At 44.0% G+C, this 18,433-nt stretch overlaps 2 protein-coding genes across 6 annotated transcripts in view; both read right to left on the bottom strand.

The window, feature by feature from the left end:
* epb41l3b (erythrocyte membrane protein band 4.1-like 3b) overlaps nucleotides 1-6,306 on the bottom strand; it is a 48,322-nt gene extending 42,016 nt beyond the window's left edge. For 2 of the 3 annotated variants that reach the window (XM_086204266.1, XM_086204267.1), the window contains exon 1: nucleotides 5,604-5,837. The gene's annotated coding sequence lies outside the window, so the exon portion shown is untranslated. Of the gene's footprint in view, nucleotides 1-5,603; nucleotides 5,838-5,877 lie in introns of those variants that run through there. The other variant, XM_086204272.1, reaches the window with a different exon arrangement.
* Nucleotides 6,307-8,001: 1,695 nt separating this feature from the next.
* On the bottom strand, nucleotides 8,002-17,793 carry tmem200cb (transmembrane protein 200C, genome duplicate b). Of its 3 annotated transcripts, XM_086205052.1 has the most exons (4): nucleotides 17,401-17,793; nucleotides 16,634-16,781; nucleotides 15,410-15,440; nucleotides 8,002-10,338 (listed from the first exon to the last, which is right to left on the bottom strand). In XM_086205052.1, the coding sequence occupies exon 4, from the start codon at nucleotides 10,303-10,305 to the stop codon at nucleotides 8,755-8,757; it is 1,551 nt and encodes a 516-aa protein (XP_086061178.1). In that variant the 5' UTR covers nucleotides 10,306-10,338; nucleotides 15,410-15,440; nucleotides 16,634-16,781; nucleotides 17,401-17,793; the 3' UTR covers nucleotides 8,002-8,754. The 3 variants fall into 3 exon arrangements, with proteins under 3 accessions (XP_086061178.1, XP_086061179.1, XP_086061177.1); XM_086205053.1 differs by lacking the exon at nucleotides 17,401-17,793 and having other exon boundaries at nucleotides 16,634-16,789; XM_086205051.1 differs by lacking the exons at nucleotides 15,410-15,440; nucleotides 16,634-16,781; nucleotides 17,401-17,793 and adding an exon at nucleotides 13,006-13,262 and having other exon boundaries at nucleotides 8,004-10,338.
* Between the last annotated feature and the right edge of the window lie 640 nt (nucleotides 17,794-18,433).

Below are 18,433 nucleotides of genomic sequence, written 5' to 3'. Positions count from 1 at the left end.
CGTGGTTGTGGCATAGGCCAAGGAGGAGCCCATAACATTTTAGGATAAATCTGTTAAGCATATGAATAAATTGAATTTTTTTGTATTGGGTTTGGCTCAGGTTTTTAGTCTCCATGAGCCTGGATGACATCATAGCCCCTTCACGGAATTATGAGCTCTCTGAGTGCCCTCTGGTTCATCGTCTCTTACTTTGAGTAATGAGCTGGAGTCCCCATTCTAATGTTCATCCCAATGATGCAACCAGTTCCCCCTTGTGTATGACGCCAATTCTGACCATCTCGTTAATAACACAGTCCATCAAACATAGATGTGTCATTCATAGAGTCAATCATGAAGTGTACATTTATATTTTATGTTTAAAATATAGTGACATGTGGGGAAATAGTACCTGGACCTTGGCTGAGGTCTGCAGTTTCTGAGGGTACTACTTTCTAGCTGTAGTTAGAATTTGCATTTGAACTGAATGAACTCAGAGAGCACTGGCTCCAGCTCTACTTGTTATTTCACCTCTAACCAGCCAAAGCTACTGTCCCCTGCTGTCCAGCTCCATTCAGCTGTAAGCGCGTTGACTCCCGAAGGGCTGCAGGTCAGCAAGCATAAATGCCACATTAACGTCTGATTTTGACACGCTAAACTGGGCCAAAGCTCCTGAAATCCTCCCCCTACTTCAAGGATATCCTCATCACACTAGACATGAGCCATGAAGTCAAGCTTTAAAAAAAAAAAAAAAAAAAAAACGACATTCACGTCAAGGCAACGGTGACTCATATATTATCTTTATTGTTCTCTCCATGCAGTAAATACGTCTTATCTTGGGGGATCATAAATGTGGCCGGTGTTTCTAACCTTTGGAAAGTGGAGAGCTAATGATTGTGCCACTCAAGTGACTGATAGGAAGCATTTTTAAAGGAGAGGGAGGGGCAGCACATTTAGAGTGTGGCTGGGAAAAATGAAGCGATGATTGGGATTAGTTTTTCTTTGAGAGACCGATGAAAACTGTTCCAGGTGCCACAAACATATCCGAACAGATAGTCTGAACTGCAGGTAAATGTAGTAACTAATTCAGTAGGTTTCATCTGCTTTGAAATGACGCTGCTATTACATTTGAATTAGATCTTGAAAACACCAGTCTCACTGAGAACCATCGTCTGGGGACCGTGAATGTCCTCTTACAAAAATTTAAGGAGTGTTGCACGTCCCCTTGGACACCAAGGCTAAACAGCAGAACTGACGGGGAGTTGTAACACATTTTTTAATTTTGATAAACTTGCACGCGTAGCAGTTTGCCTGATCACTTGGCTAATCGATTAAAAAAAAAAAAAAATCTGCTCTGGCAGGGAGGTTCCTGCACAGTAGCACATTTGAGGAGGACTTCAATGAGGTCCAAGTCTGAAGCTAACCTGTACTTTCCACTATAAATAGCCCGTGACTGTCAAGGTGCCATCCACAGAGCTTTATAGGGCAAAGGCTGGCCTACACCGTACTCAAGTGATCAGGCAACACAGGGAGATAACACAACTCCCAACAAGCTTATCTCTCCACTCAACAAGATTGAGTCATACGTGTTATCTCCTCCAGTCGCCGAGGGCTTTGGTGAGCGTAAGCAGTGCTGCACACACGTGTTCACTTCACTCCAAACGACTGCAGGCGACCGTGCACCCGAGGAAGGGTTCATTTGCATTTTCACACCGCAGGTTCTTAATAGAAGGGGAAAACCTCAGGGAGACTCGTTAGCGTGGCAAATGCAGCAATCAAACATGTGAGCTGATAGATGTTGGCAGTCATTATGTCCCGTTGTGTCATACAAGTCAAGCATGGTTACAGGTCGACCGACGTGCGTGCCCTGATCGAGATGTGTTGCTGCTATTTACGCTGCGAAAGCCACATTCAAGTGTGATCACTGGATTGACGCTAACAAGCTAATGTGGTCTGAGCAGACATGGTTGAGGAGGGTGAAACTGTGAATACAGAGCAGGTGGAGGCATCACAACCAAGCCAAGATGAGGGAGAAGATGGTCCCGCTCCACCATTACGGTGTTCTTAAACGACTAAATTACATCCCAAGATAGAAGCTTCTTGGCCACATTGTCCCCCTGGTAATTATGGCTGTTTCTTGGGGAAAGTAACCATGATGTTTAGGGCTCATGTCACAGTCATAGTTAGTTTTAAAAAGTTGGAATGACAAGACTGTCACAGAATTGGATACTTTACTAATAAAGTCACCAAAGAAAGTTATCTTCTCACTTGCGTCTGTGGATTTTTTGTTATTCATTGTTAATTTATTTGCCTGCCTGTAAGCTTGATTGCGTTAAAACTGTCGGACCACTTTGACTGAACCTTTTAGAGTTACCGTGGCCAACGATGAACACTTACATTTTGGGAAATATCAGTTTAATATCTTTATATTGGCTTTGGCAGAGGTCTGCGTATTACAGGAAGGCCCTTCTAGCTGTTCAAATGAGTCATTATTTATTGTCATGCCCCGAGCCAGACAACATGATGGATTCCCTTCCCTCCTCTGTGCCGCATCAGGAAGCTGGAAGCCACAGAGATCTTCTTACCACTCGTTAGCTTCGCACGATGAATGGTAGTGGATGGGCAGGTTAGCATGGCTCCATCACAAGTCATCAAACAGATCAGCTTCAGGATCTTGGTCTTCAGGATCAAATCACTGCATTCAGCACTTCTGAAGCAGAAACCGAGTCGCATCCCAAAATCTTGTCGTGTAAATCTTAGATGGTGGTTTCATTTTTTTCCACAACCATCGTTAGATTCACACAGGTGAGGATTGTTTTGAAGAAAAGTGTATCTGAGGACTTTTAACAGAGGTACGCCAATACTTCCCATCCACTACCATTCTTTGTGCTAAGCTAAGTACCACTTAGCTGTATCTTTGAGTCTCAGCTCAGCTCAGCTCGGCAGAGAACAGTATCGAACTTCTTGTCTGGCTCTTGTGTGGACAATGAGTGTATTTACCCCAGAAAGTTGTAATGTTCCTTTAAAAACTTTTTTTTTCTGAGCAGGAACAATATAAAACTCTCGAAGCAAGATCTCATTTTTGAATGTTTTTAAATCTACTGCCGAAATCAAGGCAATACTTTCCAATGATTTATCCACTGAGATTCCTCTGGGAGATTAATTGCCCCGCTGTCCCGGTCACACGTGCTTCTTGGGAAATGGTGTGTGCCTTCTATCTGCGGTTATTAAATTACTCCAACCTTTGCATGTCTTATCACTATAATGGTGATAATAACGGAGATTTACAGACTACTTCACTTCTTGACCTATTACCCGTAATGCCGACTTCCACATCCACAGCTTGAGTGAGCCACAGCATCTAAGAGCAGCGGGTACAAAAGCGTCTTCTCCTGCAGGACAATGCATCACGACCTCAACTCACAGTCGTATTGATTGAAATTCCAAAGACGAACAGTCACAGATAGCCGTCGTCACTCGCAACACCAAAACGACCAGAGGAAATTTCTCCCCTAAAGCCTCCAAAACATGACGGACTCTTTCCTTGAAGCACAGCGATAAGATTGAATCTTGATAAGTCACCATGAAGTGCGGCGAGGATTGAAGTGGGGGGGAGGGGGGGGGGTATTTCCACGAGGGACCCCGGTGAAGGTCACCGGGGTCATAAAAATGTCCTCTTCCGCAAGGTCATTGAAATTTACTTTGAAATAATAATAAAAAAATGCAAATGTAATACCTGGTGAAAGTACAGTGTTGATAAATATACTGCATTCCAGGACCAGCCAAAAATTTGGAAATTCCCCACCGCCTCCACATAATTACAACCTTCCTGTGTCCCAGTGGTCCAGCTTGGAAAAACCACGCCAGACACATGTTGGTCCACAAATAATTTAAATACACCTTACAGTGTTACAGCAACAGAGATGACAGTAACAGTATACCTCCAATCACATAGTAGTACTACAGTCATAAGTAGAGTTATGGCAAACAAGTGCGGCCTTTCATTTTTACGACTGCCTGAATAAATCACAGAAGTGCAGCACTTCCAAATGTTGTTATGACAATTTTACTTTCTAAGTCTTTGCTGCTGGCTTTGGTCTGTGAGAAAAACCACATTTTGTTCAGGAAACGACGCCAGAATACCCGGAATGTGTCAGGTTAAGGTTTGCAGGTGAAGATTGTTTTAATCAGCAGTTAATCTGCAGATTATTTAAAAGATTAACACCTGAGTAGTTTAAAATTAATCGACCGTTTGTCCGCGCCCATGATCGCATGTTCAAAATGCTCGTTTTGCCATTCCAAGAGTCCAAAAGTCAAACACAAAGATATTCAAAAGTCCAGAATCAGCATTTTTGCTTGAAGAAGACGGAAAATATGAAAATGATCGTCAGAATATTATAATAGATTAACTGTTGCAGCGCTACGCCATTCTGAGGTTTTTATTCGGCATGCTGGCTAAACAGAGTTCAGTTCTCTAATATAAAATGCAGCATGTAAATTCACTTTTCCACGTCATCAACTGTCTTTTCCTGTCAGCTTTTAAGCCTTTGGTCTCTCAATATTACAGTTACATAATCAATCACGTACAACAGATATGGACTCCACCACAAGAACATTTTGCACAACAAGGATTTCTCTTGAGCCACGGTGACAGGAGTCCTCGCTCAGCACATTTTTCCTATCCTCCACTGGAGAACCTCTAAAGAGGAACATGCGGGACAGTGTCCACGCCACCAGCAGCCGATGAACATGACAAGTCTCACGGACTTTACCCAGTCTTATCTCTCTGGCGCTGTACATTCACCTTCATCATTCATGGCCATAAACCTGTTAAAACTACTGAACTGTGTGAGTATGGGCACACTGCATCGTGAGGAGTAACGGCCCGTGTTAAAGCTGACGAGTTAGAAGCACATATAGAGTAAATCCACTTAAAAAAAAAAGACAATACATTAAAGTAACTGCGCAGCTCAGAGAGTGTGACAGGGTTAAAGCAAAGAGCTCTTCCTCCTTTGATTCATTCACTTTTCTATTTTGGGGAGAACATGAGGGGAAACACATGCTGTGCAAGCTTCCCATTTCTGATCTGCCAATGCCAGCAAACTTCTGGTGTGTGTGTGTGTGTGTGTGTGTGTGTGTGTGTGTGTGTGTGTGTGTGAGAGAGAGAGAGAGAGAGAGAGAGAGAGAGAGAGAGAGAGAGAGAGAGAGAGAGAGAGAGAGAAAAACTCATTGCTCAGCAGTTATAAGCCCAGGAAAGATAATGAGCACAAGAGTACAATGTTGTCTTTAAAGACAAAAACACAACCAGCCCTAAAAGAAACAAAATGTCAGTGACATTTAAATAATAAAGGAGATGTTTGGTTTTGTTTTGTTTTGTTTTTTAAAACAGGGCAGAAGGCAGTGGGATGACTTAAAACATCAACTTTTTGTATCATGAAATACTTTAAAAAGAGTCGGTTATGGTCCTTCTTTCAGCTCTCGTCCCTCAAATCCCAAATCTCGCCCTACACAAGTCCTTTTACTGTATCAATGATCTTTTATTTTGATTTTGCTCCAAGTGAAACACTTGTTTGCATGTTAACTGTGTCTATGTTACTTCCCACTTGCGTAGATGAAGCATTACTCACCATGTCACATTCCAGGTCAGCAGGAAAGCAGCAGGTCACAGTGTGTTGGCAAAGTGTTTGAAACACAAGAGACAAATGGAAAATGTAGCATTACTGACAGGATACACGTTGCATCGGATTCTGGAAATTAACCTTCCCAGAGCTGTTTACTGCTAGTTTACTTTATAAGCTCAACCAAATCAAGGACAACTCTATTTAATGCCTAATGTATCGATACTGACTGTAAAGTTGTTCTGTAGAGAGCGCACGCAGGAGTGAGATAAACCCGCTTTACCTGACCCTTCTGACAGCTCCGACACACCAGCTGGTGTCCGTGTGTGCAACCGGGGACTGGGAAGCTCCACGTTGGGCTCGTACGGGTACAAAGGACCAGACACCTGTAAGCGTTAGCTTTGGCAAACCCTGCCAGAGACGAACCGAGCTAACCCCGCTCCTCCCGTCTCAAAAAAACGGCCCCCACAGTCCTCCTAAACAGGCACGCCCACGTTGAAGACACATCCAGCGCCCCGCTACTGCCACCTGCTGGTAAACTGTGGTAGTGGAAATGCTCTCCATGTCATATCTAACCAGCAGATGGCCGTATGAGCCCGAACTGCATTAAACTGTAGAATTTAATGAAAGATGATTTAAAAAAACAAACAAACTCCTAATTAAAAAAAAATTCAGTTATTAAAATTGTATAACATACAGTACAAAATTACTAATATTCAACCTGCCCAAGCAAAAATAAAATGCATGAAAAGCTCATTTGCAAGAGGGATTAATAGAGTCAGATATATTTTTAATAATCTAAAGCACCCAAAGGATTCTTGAGCACGTGGGCTCTATTCCTTGCCTGTCTCAAGGAAAATAATTCTTCATTAAATACAGTCGTGATTTAATCTGGAGTTCTTAACCCCCTATTGACTGTGGAGCTCCTTGAAAACAGCTGTGATTCAAGTTATACAGCATCATAAACCGTGTTGTTCTGTATATCTGGCAGCTTTTATCATTGCTTTTCCTTGCCTGTCCGCATTTTGAGTACAATACTGAATTTTTTTTAGACATTTCTTCAATAAATTCAAATGTGTTACACTGATTTAACTCACAATAATAATATTTTTATTTACATTTTATAAATATGTTCCCACTTTATCTATTTGAAAAACGTTTTTTGTTTTTGTTTTGCAAACTAACTCCTCATATTTTGTCACAATTTGTAGGCGATGGAAGGTTAAAATTGATTATGAGCTTTCATGTTGGATGGTCACGTTCATGTAAAACCTCCAATTTGGCTAATTTACACAACTGAGTATATGACATTCCTCACTGAAGGTTAGTCACTGGAAATATACTCAAATAAAGCCCACATTTGTCAGAATTGTACTTCTGTGCAGTGCCTCAGTTAATGTGCATTATTTCTTTCCACCACTAGTGAGATGTAAGCACTCCGGCGCTCACTCCTGAAGCTGCTTGAGGGTCCTTGTTGGTCCATGAACCACAATTACATAACACCTCTTAAATGTCGACAGCCGGTAACTAAAGATTTCCATTACATTGTGCATGCACTGATGTCATATCTCTGTCTGTAGACACAAAACAGTGACACAAAGAAATGGACCAAAAGAAAAAAAAAAGTAGAAAAAAGAGGAACAGTGAAGTTGTGGCAGGTAAATCTGATGATGTAATCTGCATTTTTGATACTCAAAAAGAATTTTTTAAAGAAATTTTACATGCAATACAACGACCCTGGATGGTCTCCCACATGCAGCAGACAATTGTTGATGCATATTTTACCTATATCTTTTGTAAATTGCCTTATTTTGAAAGTATCTGAGGATACCATTAATAGTTAATAAATCAAAATGCGGCATCCCGAGCTCACGGTCAACGTCAAGGCTTTGGAACAGTCTGAAAGTGATCAACGTGCATTTTTTTCAGCGACATTTAAACATCGAGGGATGAATCTTTTTTTGTCATTCAACGTCAATTTTCAAACCAACTTACAAGCCGAGTTTTTGCTGACTGGGACATTAATCATGCTCGGCTGTAGCAGTTACTGTACCCAAACTTAAGTGAGGACTAACAGGAAACTTTGTTCTGACTAGTTTGGCTCAGGCCCTAATAACAGCACTGGAGTTGCAGGCTTACGCTGCCCTGAAAACATGCGATAATCTTTTTTAATTTGTCTCCAACTGTGAATCAGCAGATATAAATCCAGTCATTTAAACCAGAGCTGTAAAGGTCAGTTACAGCCTGTTTGTTTCAGTCCAGTAATCACAGATCATTTTACATCAATACCACTGCGGTCTTCCTCAGAAATGAGAGATGCTGCAAAAAAGCGCAGCAAAACAAAATCTTTCAAATCTGCTGCAGGTCTAAAAAAAAAAAAAAAAACACTTAAAGACTCAGGAAAAAAAATAATATCCCCAGATTGATTCAATTTCTCATCATTTTAATTGTTCTTGATGCAACTATTTGGAGCAAACAATCTAAATTGCATTCACTGCATTTAATCTATTATCACATAAAGACACCTACAGTATCAGACCCAACAGAGGTGTTACAGTCAAGTTTATTCAACCATGAATGTTCTTAGAAACCAGTGTGCACATAGGGAAGACCTCATCCTCAAGGTCCCGATCCTAAACCGAACATCTACCTGAGATTCAATTCAGCTCACCTATTCACGTGGTATTCACATAACAATGCAGAGAGACAAATCTAGACTAGTTTGTTTTCTGTGGCAAATGCTACAGTACAACAGGTGGTGTTTGGTGAGAGTTTTGGCAATTCTACAAGCTACAGTTTTTGCCCTAATGTCATACAAAAGAAAAGCTAAATCTCATCTTTGTTCAGGCAAATCTCCTCTAGTGAGTTCTTCTTGTTTAAATTTTTTTTTGTACAAATCGTTACTAAAACTCTTTGCAAGTCTTTAGTATTGCTCTTGCTACATTGAAAAAATAGAAAAATTACATCTGAATATTGAGCTGTGGGTGTGGTTTATTTATAAAGAGTCTTGCTCTTGAGTGTTCATGGCTATGTTTCGAGCTGCTCACTCTCAGCGTTTCCTTTCCATCTGCAATGGTCATCCTCTCATCAGCAGCCCTAGAAGAAGGTACGAAGCATAGACATCAAAGAGTTTTCTGGGGCTCATTAGCAAATAATTAGTCTAGCGTTCTGCAGAGCCGCTGGGTGTCGCCAGGCCCTCCTCTCCCTGAGCTTCCTCCGCCGACACCGCCGCGTCCGATGCGACTTTCTGTTCAGCGTCCACTGAAGAAGTGTCTGTGTCAGGGGCGTCGAAGGATTCGCCCCCCAGGTCATTCAGTTTGATGTAGCCCTTACTGTTAGAGCGCTCCAGACGAGGACAGCTAAAGCGCCTGGCCCTGTCGCCTTGACGACACACAGACACAGAGAGGCTGCAACGGCGTGCAGACCTGGGCTGATCTGTGAGGGAGTTGAGTGACAGCCGTGACCCCATCGCCCTGGCAACAGGTGATGGAGGAAACAGCTGGGTCCACTGGAGCTGAGTCTGACCCTGCTGCGCCCCCTGCTGGTCAGCTGTGTCTGAGGAAATGTCCTCATGTCTCTGCTGGGGCGAGGGTGAATCCGTCACGCTGGAGTCCTTGTCCTTGGTGTCCATCTCATCCATCTGGCAGCCGCTGGCCTGTCCTTCCTCGCTAATATTCTCAGCGGCTGCCTCAATGACAACCCCGTCCTCTGAGCGGCCCTCCGCCTCTGCTCTCTCCTCCACCTCACAGTTGTTGAGTTTGATGACGGGGAGGGTGAAAGCATTCACAGAGGAGGTGACGATGGAGGTGGTCTCCCACGGTCGGGGCTGCGGAGCCTGTTCGCTGCTATTGCTGTAGTCCTTGTAGATACTGTAGACAGTGTCTGTGAAGGTCTGGACGTCTCTGGACCAGCTACGTGTCCTGCTGGCCAGCGATTGGCGACTCAACCCTTCATCACCACTTATCTCACCCTGGAAACTTAGTCTGGTGGAGGGCCAGGAACTGCGAGTGAGCATCCCACTTGCAGGGAAAGAGGCAGATGGACCCTCGGCGCTCCTAGACTGAGTGTAGTTGACCATACCGTTGAGGGGCGAGTACTCCTTCGACCGTATGCTGTGAAGATCGATGACTGTGGAATAGATATCCCTCAGGTTGATGATTTTGGTTTTCTTGTCTCGGTTTTCGTGGAGGACTGCGTTGGCGCAAATGAAAAGGAAAATGCCGATCCCCATCACCAGTGGTCCAAAGACTTTTAGATTGTCTGAGTACAGGTAGTTGTTCAGAAAGTCACACAGGAAGCCACAGTGAGGGGAGGGTTCAGGGTCGCTGCTGTTAGAATGGCTGTGATTGAGCGAATTTGTCTGACTGGATGGAGATTTATCACTGGTGAGGTTAGAAGGAGCCACTGGACTTTTGGAGTAACTCATTCTGTTGTGATAGGCTCCAGTTCTGCGGCGCTCCTGGTACTGGTGTTGGTTCTGACTAGGCCAGTAGCCCAGAATGGCCATGGAAATACCAACAATGAGCACAATAACTCCAACGGCAGCCACCAAACCAGCCGGAGAGCAGAGATTAAGCTTCCCCTTCACCACCACAATGTCGTTCTTCTTCTTTTTCTTGGATTTCCGTTTCCTTTTGTTTTCCGCTCGGTTCTTGGAGCGGAGGGAATCCTGGCGCCTGTTCATGCGCAGCAGGCCGCCCGTGGCTATCATGGTGGCGGTTGGGCAGCAGGCTTGTCACTCAACCTGACAGGACACACAACAGAGATTAATGATATAAATGATAGAGACTTTAAGCTTTTATGAACAGCTAGAGTTAATGTGTTCATTTCACTAAGAGATTACGTCCATAATCCAGATTTATCATACATGCAAGGTTGGACCGCCAACCAGCTGAAGCGGCTATGTACCTGCGGGACACTCCGGGAACCCTGTGGTTACCACTAGAGGTGGTATGATTAAGATGTAATTTCTTCGCCAATACGAAGCAATAAAACACAATAAAATTGAAATGTAAAGTCTGAAACACACCGAGTAGGTTGACAGCCTGGAACGTGAGCGTAGTGACGGTCTCTGCAGTCAACAATCATTGTAATCAGTCGAAGCAGAACATGGCCGTTGTGCCTGATACGGCACTCGCTGTGTAAAGCGTCTTTATTTTTCATGGCAGGTATATTTTTCTTGGGGTCCTCAAGGATTTTAAAATGACATTATGCCCATAGAAATGTTTCCATTTGGGCTGCAGGGCCGGAGCAAATGGCCCTGGTGAACGCCGCTGATGGAACACACCATGCTCATCTCCAGTGTATTCCAGGCGTAAGGCCCTTACACTCCTCTGCTTTGGACTACTTGAGGGAAAAGCGGAGGAGGGACTTAATGGGAGCCCATACATCATTTCTGCCCTGGGTTCAACTAGCAAGTTAATCCACTCATGTATCTGGGATTATCCTACAGGTAGAATATGCACTGCTTCTTTGCACAATGACATCTATGGAAGGAGGAAATATTAGTCATCAGACAGACTCCATAAGATTCATCTGCTGCTGCTGGATCAATATAAGCAAAGGCGAATTGACAGCGGTGAACAACGAAGGCTATTTATCTATATTCAGCTGTGCCGGTGCAATATCAGCCGAAGAAACTGTAATGTGTCCAGACAGCAGGCCAGCAGGCATGTTCTCTCCTACCTCACTCCTGCCTCTCTACTCTCTTGCTGCATCCTCTGTCTCCCACCAATCTCTCCTACCAACACTCTCCCTCCTGCTTTCATATCCAATCAATTTCAACATGAGCCGGCACAAGTGCGCTTCAAGATGACAGTGTTCCTCACATATACAAAAGCAAATAAAAGCTATTAGCCATTGGTTTACACCGACAGAGGTGTTTGCACTTCTGATGTTGCTGCACAGTAGCAGCAGCAGCAGCAGCAGCAGCAGCAGCAGCTCTGTTCCAAAGGGCAACTGAAGGCACCAACATTTATTATGATTACACACATCTGCTGATGAGCTTCAGCCACATGGGGTGAATAATAATTGGATAAGGCTGATTAATTAGACTCTAGCAATCCCTCCCTGATTATAATGGTCGCTAGGTATTTAATTGGACTAATCACCAGCAATTGTAGCAGCCAATGACTTCGGTTCATAAATAACTCATTCTATAACTCCCTTTCAGAGCACTGATTAATAAGATGTTTTCCAAATGGTGTCTTACCAGAAATCATCATGATTAAGATCCCCTTTATCAGCGCAGCTGTGCACCTGAGCTCCAGCAAACAACACGCCGGTGTTCAGCTGCTGTTTATAGCGGCTTTCTCTCTAGATCACATCCAATAAGCACTCAAATGCCTCCTGGGCAAGAGCAAGTCAACCTGCACTAAAACTGATAACGCGTAGGCGGACCTCTCTCTCTCTATGTTTGGGGAGAGAAGGGCAGCGGTAACGTGGAGCAGAAGTGGGTGTGGACAAGTCGGGATTGTGTCTCTGTCTGCGGTGCTGAAAGGAAGCTGCCAACTCGTCGGTTTGTCTCCTCAAAAAAAGCTGCTCGTCTGGCAGGGTGGATGGAGGAGAGAGGAGAAGAAGAGAGGAGAGGGGGAGAGCAGGGTGGTTTCAGCGCTCAGTCCGAGCTGCGGGGGCGCATATTTTCGCGCAGTGTTGCATGAGTAATCGACTGTTGACATTACAGCGCATCTGTTTCCCTTCTGTTGGAAAGCCCGTGAAGCAAATATGAGCTGTTGCGGAGCTGGAGGGGCCCTGAAAATGTCCAGAAGCACAGCGACACGTCTCCAGCTCCAGCACGAAGCCAAACAACGGTATATTTGCTCTCACAAAGGTGCAGACAGATGACAAACATCCACACCTCGTCCTCGGCCTGACGAACACCATGATTTCATAACTACCACTACAACTCAGAGCCAAATAATCAGACTCGCAACACGATACAATAATCAATGCAAATATAAAAGCCATAAAAAGTTGGACAGGATTTTTCTCTTTTGTCATTTCTCTCTACCACCCCCCCCCATCGTGTCTCGAACACATTTCACCGACGCGAATCAGATGTATTATATGTATAATATCTGTATCCAATCGCTACAAAATCCTCATTAAATCTGACGAGTAAAAGTGGCAGGAGTGAAGTGCGCATTGCCCCAAGTCTCAACGCCTTGACATCAAAACTCTTCCCCGTCCATTTATTCCACATGATAAAATTCTCGCTGTTACAGTGTCAGAGGAGAGATCCTGCTGTAATTCTACACGGGACTCGAGGTGGACACAGATGCGGCAGTTAAACACAAAAGAAGCTCTGGTTATTCAGTCGGTGATGGTGAGGAAATTAAAAAAAGAAAAAAGAAAGAAAAAAATTGAAAAAAAATTGAAAAAAAAAAAGAGAGACATCAACACAGTGTCTTACCAGAAATTACGGCTCGACTGTCAAGCATCTTCAAAGGCGCACTCTTCCTTCAGCTGTGCATGTCGTGGTGCGCCACTTTGGTGCCAAAGCTGGAAGAGTGGTTTCCAGTTGAACGCGTATTCACAATAGACCGGCAGGGGCGGGCTAGCCGCAGTTTCCATTGGAGGAGATTATTGGGCAACGTGAGAAAACGAAAGAGGGCTGCTCAGGGCATCTATCGTGTTTGTACTAGAAATATTCTCTTGATTTTCTCCTCTCTTTACTCCAAAATCCCGCAGATACCAGCAGCTGCGCCTGGCACACTGGTGTGGGAGTCTTTGATGAATGTCATAATTATTAATACCTCCAAAAATGATAATGGATGTATAGATTATTCTTTTCTTGCCTGCATTGATGCAATAGCAGTGAATTAATCCTCTTTTGCACCAGATGCCTCCTCTCCTCTCCCCCTGGGTTACATTGAATTACTTGTATGTGTCCATGTATGTCTTAGAAAATGAAATGTGACAGAGCCCAGATGTGTTTCAGTGATCCCAGGCTGGAGCCAACTGGCAGGGGAGGGGATGTGGTCGAGGTGGTGGTGGTTGGGCATGCATAACCAAAGCTCCACGCTGATGCTCCAGAGAGTTGACTGCAGAATTATGACCCAGAAATGTGTTTATGCCATAAATTATTAGGAAGAACAGAGACAACTCCTATTTGCATGCTGTAGTCGGAGTCCGCACGGACACGGGCAATAATCCAGGCGGGGTTTAAAGAGTTGTCTCTAATCCTTGGTGTTAACCAATAGGTCTGAAGGTCTGAAGCAGCTTTCAATAGAGCTGCTGGCTCTTGCAATATAAGAAGATACAGTGACACAGAACAGATGTTTCTGAGTTTCAAACAGAGGCTTACATGGTCTTAAAACCAAGCTATGCAATTTCATCTCATCCAAAGTGGAGATACAGCAAGAATTTTGCAAAATCATCAAGTAAAATGAATCAATTTGATACATTAGTCGCTCTACAGAAACAATACGGAAACCATGACAGTACACGGGTAAATACTCCCACTGGGGGTCTCATTAGGATCTCAGATCTCAGCACTACTAAAGACTTGTGGGAAATTTTGGATCAGCATGGATACGGTCAGCATCTATTAACCAAATTCTGAAAGAACGGCAGCTAAAGAGCATTAAAGCCCCTCAGGAATGTCACTGATGCCCACAAATAGATCAAATCATCTACACTGGCCTACTGTTGTCACCATCCATCCATTTTCTATACTGATTATCCTGTTAAGGGTCGCAGGGGGGCTGGAACCTATCCCAGCTGCCATTGGGTGAGAGGCGGCCAGTCTGTTGCAGGGCCATCAGAAGCAATTAGAGGTTCAGCATCTTGCTCAAGGATACTTGGACATGAACACCGGGGGAAGTGAGGATTGAACCAGCGACCCTTAGGTTGCCAGGCGGCAACTCACGCCACGCCACCCCCTTCGTCTGTTGTCACAAGTCTGTTTAAATAGTATTGACTTCTAGGAAATGCTTGATGACACTGTGTACTTGGAAGTATTGGACAAGAAGAGAACATGTGAACATCTCACACAAGCGCTGAAGCAGGCTGGCAAGTTCAGAGCCAGGTCCTTGAGTCTGGTGACGCTACGAACCACCGCTCAGACCCTGGATTACTGGTGTGTGGCGATGATGCTGAATGATGAGGAGACTGTGTAATTGCTGCAGGAGCACATCGAGTAGCGGTTTCATCAGCATGCACATTCATCTTTCTCTCATTCTGAGTAACTGTGGACAAGCATCCTAGCACTAACAGTGCAGTAAATATAGTGAATTATGAATAAACTTTCTAAACAGTAATAAAAAGAACCTAATTTATCTGCGGCATCAGCCGAAACCACACAAGACTACAAATCATCCGCATCAACACATCACTGTCTTTGTTAATACCTCATATTGAAGCGATTACTTCCTCTCAACAACTCTTGACAACAATCAGCAATCAGCCTGTGAACGTAGGTTTACATTGTAATTTTAGAATTTGTCACTTCCTCCATGTTTCACACCAAACTGAGGATTCACGGGAAGCAGCCTCACATTCATCTTCGTTGACAGCACGGCTTTGTGCTGAAGACTTTCGGCCATTTTTTTTTTCATAATTAACTCAATACATGAAAGCGTAACCTAAATGTCATCAGTCCATAGGGCTCTTGAGAGATATTCCAGTTATCAGTGATGGTGCAGCTACTGGTGTAATTGCTTCCATTGTTATGGGAGATATTGTTTCATGACCTACAGGTGAAACACTGCAGACTCTTGCAGAAACTCCCCAAACCTTTCCGATTATTTCTCCAGACTTTCCAACTTGTATTGATATAATTTATTATCAAGACATCCCTGGGTTATTAAACTCACCTGGGAGCGTGCTGATGAATTGGGGTATTCACTGTAAAAAGACAGAAAAAGAGATAGAAAAAGAAAAGAGAGAGAGAGAGAAAGAGAGAGAGAAAACTGTGCTTTCATTGTGACCAACACACATCTCATACTCGGATGGAATCTTGGGAGAGGCATTCCCGTCCACACTGCAGCAGTAATTCAATAATTCAATGTATTCCTCGGTGATCATATCATGTCTGTCATAGTTATTTAAGACTCTCCTGTCCCGTCTACCATGAATGATGTCGCCTACACTCATATATATTCAAACTGCATCCAATCTGCTCATCCCATTTTCAGATGCTTATCAGAAAATGGATCATCCCTCACTCATCCAGGCATCCCAGGCGGTGATGCATCATTGTAGTGCTCACATAGAAGAGTCAAAAATAGTTCCAGTGGATCTCCTTGTTGGGTTCCGAAATCTAACTGGCTTTTCTTATCTGCACAGCCAGAGCACAGAATTCTGACTCCATCCTCTAGTTTCATTTACTCGTCAGACTGTGTGTAATACGCTGGTTAACAGCTAAGAGACATATCTGAAGCATCATCAGGAGCTGCAGGGGGTTCGCTTCATTCCTTAAGCTTGAGCTCTACTGGCTAATTGGGAATGTGGAAACTTGGAATGGGAGCTCAGCGAGAAATCCTCTCCCTCCAGGACATGTTGTAATCATTAACGCCGTGGATGCTGCAGAAGTCAGAGGGCTCCACAGTTTGAGGGATGGAAGCTGGGCTCCCTTCTGAGGCCGTAGAAATTATAATACAATAAGTGTGAGTATTTAGTGTTCGGGGGAGATGAGGGGTCACTAATTAAAACAAAAACAACAGTTCTTGACTGAGTTGTCACAGGAGGGAAGCAACTGCCTCCCAAAGCTGGCATTGTTGGATAATTTTCTTTGGATTCCCGGCGACCATTTTCCTTTCCTTAGTCTTTTAAAAAGGCCAAAAATATCAAACAGGGTACAGCTTACAAAAAAAGAATCAAACGGAAATAATAGTTTTTATTTAACCAAAAATATTCTTCTCCACCTGACCGATACCTGTCCATCGACCCTGTGCTCTGGACTGGAACCACCATGTTCATTATCTTGTACAGTGGAAGTTAAACCAGTAGAATTGAGAAGCCACTCATAAATCACACCATGGTTTCCCACAGTAGCCACCATATTCTCCATTGCCTGCTCAGGCGCTGTTGGGACAAACCGTCTTTTGATGAATGAACACCATGGTCCAGCTGCAGCTTCTGGTTGTAGATAATGAGATGCGTGGCGACTGATGCAGGTCACAGAGACATATGGACATTTCGCTTGCTATGTTCGGCATCCATGTGTCTCTGACATCATCTGGAACACTGGAAATGGAACGGGAAGCCCAGTTAGAGGAGGAATAAGAACCAGTAATTGGGTTACTGGAGAGAAAGCATCAGGAGAGCAGCAGGTGAACACTTTCTCCCAGCAGGTAGCCACCTCCCACCGGTGACCTTGTTTTATGTCCATGGTGTAAATGGCTGATGAATAGACCCTTAACACGCTGGTATCAGCTTACATATCATCTCCTGCTAGCTCTAAGGGGCAAATATGAGTTACACAGTTAGCCTGAGATTCAAACTAAATTTTGAACTGTGCCAAAAGTTTGCCTTAACATGCTTATAAAGAGCATAATAATAGAACAGAGCAGTAATTACTATCTTCACCACCAAATGCTTTGAGTCTGCTAAATTGCAAAATTGTGAATCCTGTCGACTGATCAGCTACAAAAGAAGCTGTTTTTCCACTCTTTAGCTTCAAGGCCATGTTTTCAGCAAGGCAGTTGTGCAATCAGGGATTATTCTTGGGGCTTGTAAGATGCAAGCTTCATGGGATCACAGTGGAAAAAAGCCTTCTTTGATCTCCCATCCTAGATAATATAGGTCATCTCTTCAGGGAGAAACAACAAAGATCAAATGAGGTGGAAAATACCATTCAACCCACCTCTGTGGAGCAAGAAGCAAAAAAGACCCTCAAATGTGGCTCTACTGTCCGCAACAAAGACTCTCACAACCCCCATCTGGAGCCTCAGCATTTTAACATGAGAATTTCTTAAATGCAAAATATTGCCTGTTATCTGTCATTTCCTATTCTGCTGCCTGTATGTGGAGCGTGTTCAGACTGGGTATCCATGGCAACCGTTTTATAATGCTTTGCGAAACACCTTGGAAAAAAGGTTCCTTTTTATCTGGGCTGGAGGGCTGGGACAGAGGCAGCGGAGACTCAAACCAGAGGGCAAAAGTGACGGCTGACGGGTTGTACATAGAATATTTTTCAGCTGATTTCTTTGTTAGCCTCCCACTCAAAAGGCATGACTTGCAAAAAAAAAAAAAAAAAAAAACAGATCAGGAGAATTCTGAAAAGGGCTCAGCATGAGAGCAACCGGAAAAAAAAAAAATGATGACATAAGGAGATTCCAGCGTTCTGTCCAGAGGGGAAATGCTGAGAAAAAACTCTTTGGGTTGCAGATTTATAGATTCAGCTGCTGAAGTTGCATATGTTTCAAATGAATTGTGTGTGCTATACACTGACGGTTGTAGCGTCCCGGAGGATGAGGCCAGTCATGTGGAATGCAGCAGGCGTGAGCATGATGGGAGATGAGCTCCCAGAGCCAGCTGGGTCTTCTGCAGGGGTTGATCCAGAGCCCATGCCAGGAGCCGGCAGGACCAATCAGGGCTGAGCTCAGGCCCTCATCAACGCATGCTAATCAGGAGTCCAGGTCGAGGGCATCTGCAGGGGTTCATCGCCATGGATACAGCAGTAGTCACAACACATTACCTGAGCAGGTAAACCGAGCGGAAAGAATGTGGTGTCTTGGCTGCACGAGGCACTATGACCTACAGTTACGTCAACATTTCTGAGAACGGTCGGAGTGAGGAAGCAAAATCGTTTGTCATCAGAAAAAAAAAAAAGGGTTGACACCTTAGCATTTAAGTCATGAGGAGCTGCTACTATTATTGATTTGTGGAGACATGCA

The sequence above is a fragment of the Aulostomus chinensis genome, chromosome 5, assembly GCF_037954235.1.
Source record: "Aulostomus chinensis isolate RoL2024-O1b breed Wild chromosome 5, RoL_Achi_v1.0, whole genome shotgun sequence".
Classification (NCBI taxonomy): Eukaryota; Metazoa; Chordata; class Actinopteri; order Syngnathiformes; family Aulostomidae; genus Aulostomus; species Aulostomus chinensis.
The sequence above is the reverse complement of the archived record's forward strand: the minus strand, read 5'-3'. Positions and strand labels throughout refer to the sequence as shown.

Bases quoted from the DNA above. Each gene is read 5' to 3' on its own strand.
- tmem200cb (XM_086205052.1), bottom strand. From the start codon at position 10,305: ATGATAGCCACGGGCGGCCTGCTGCGCATGAACAGGCGCCAGGATTCC.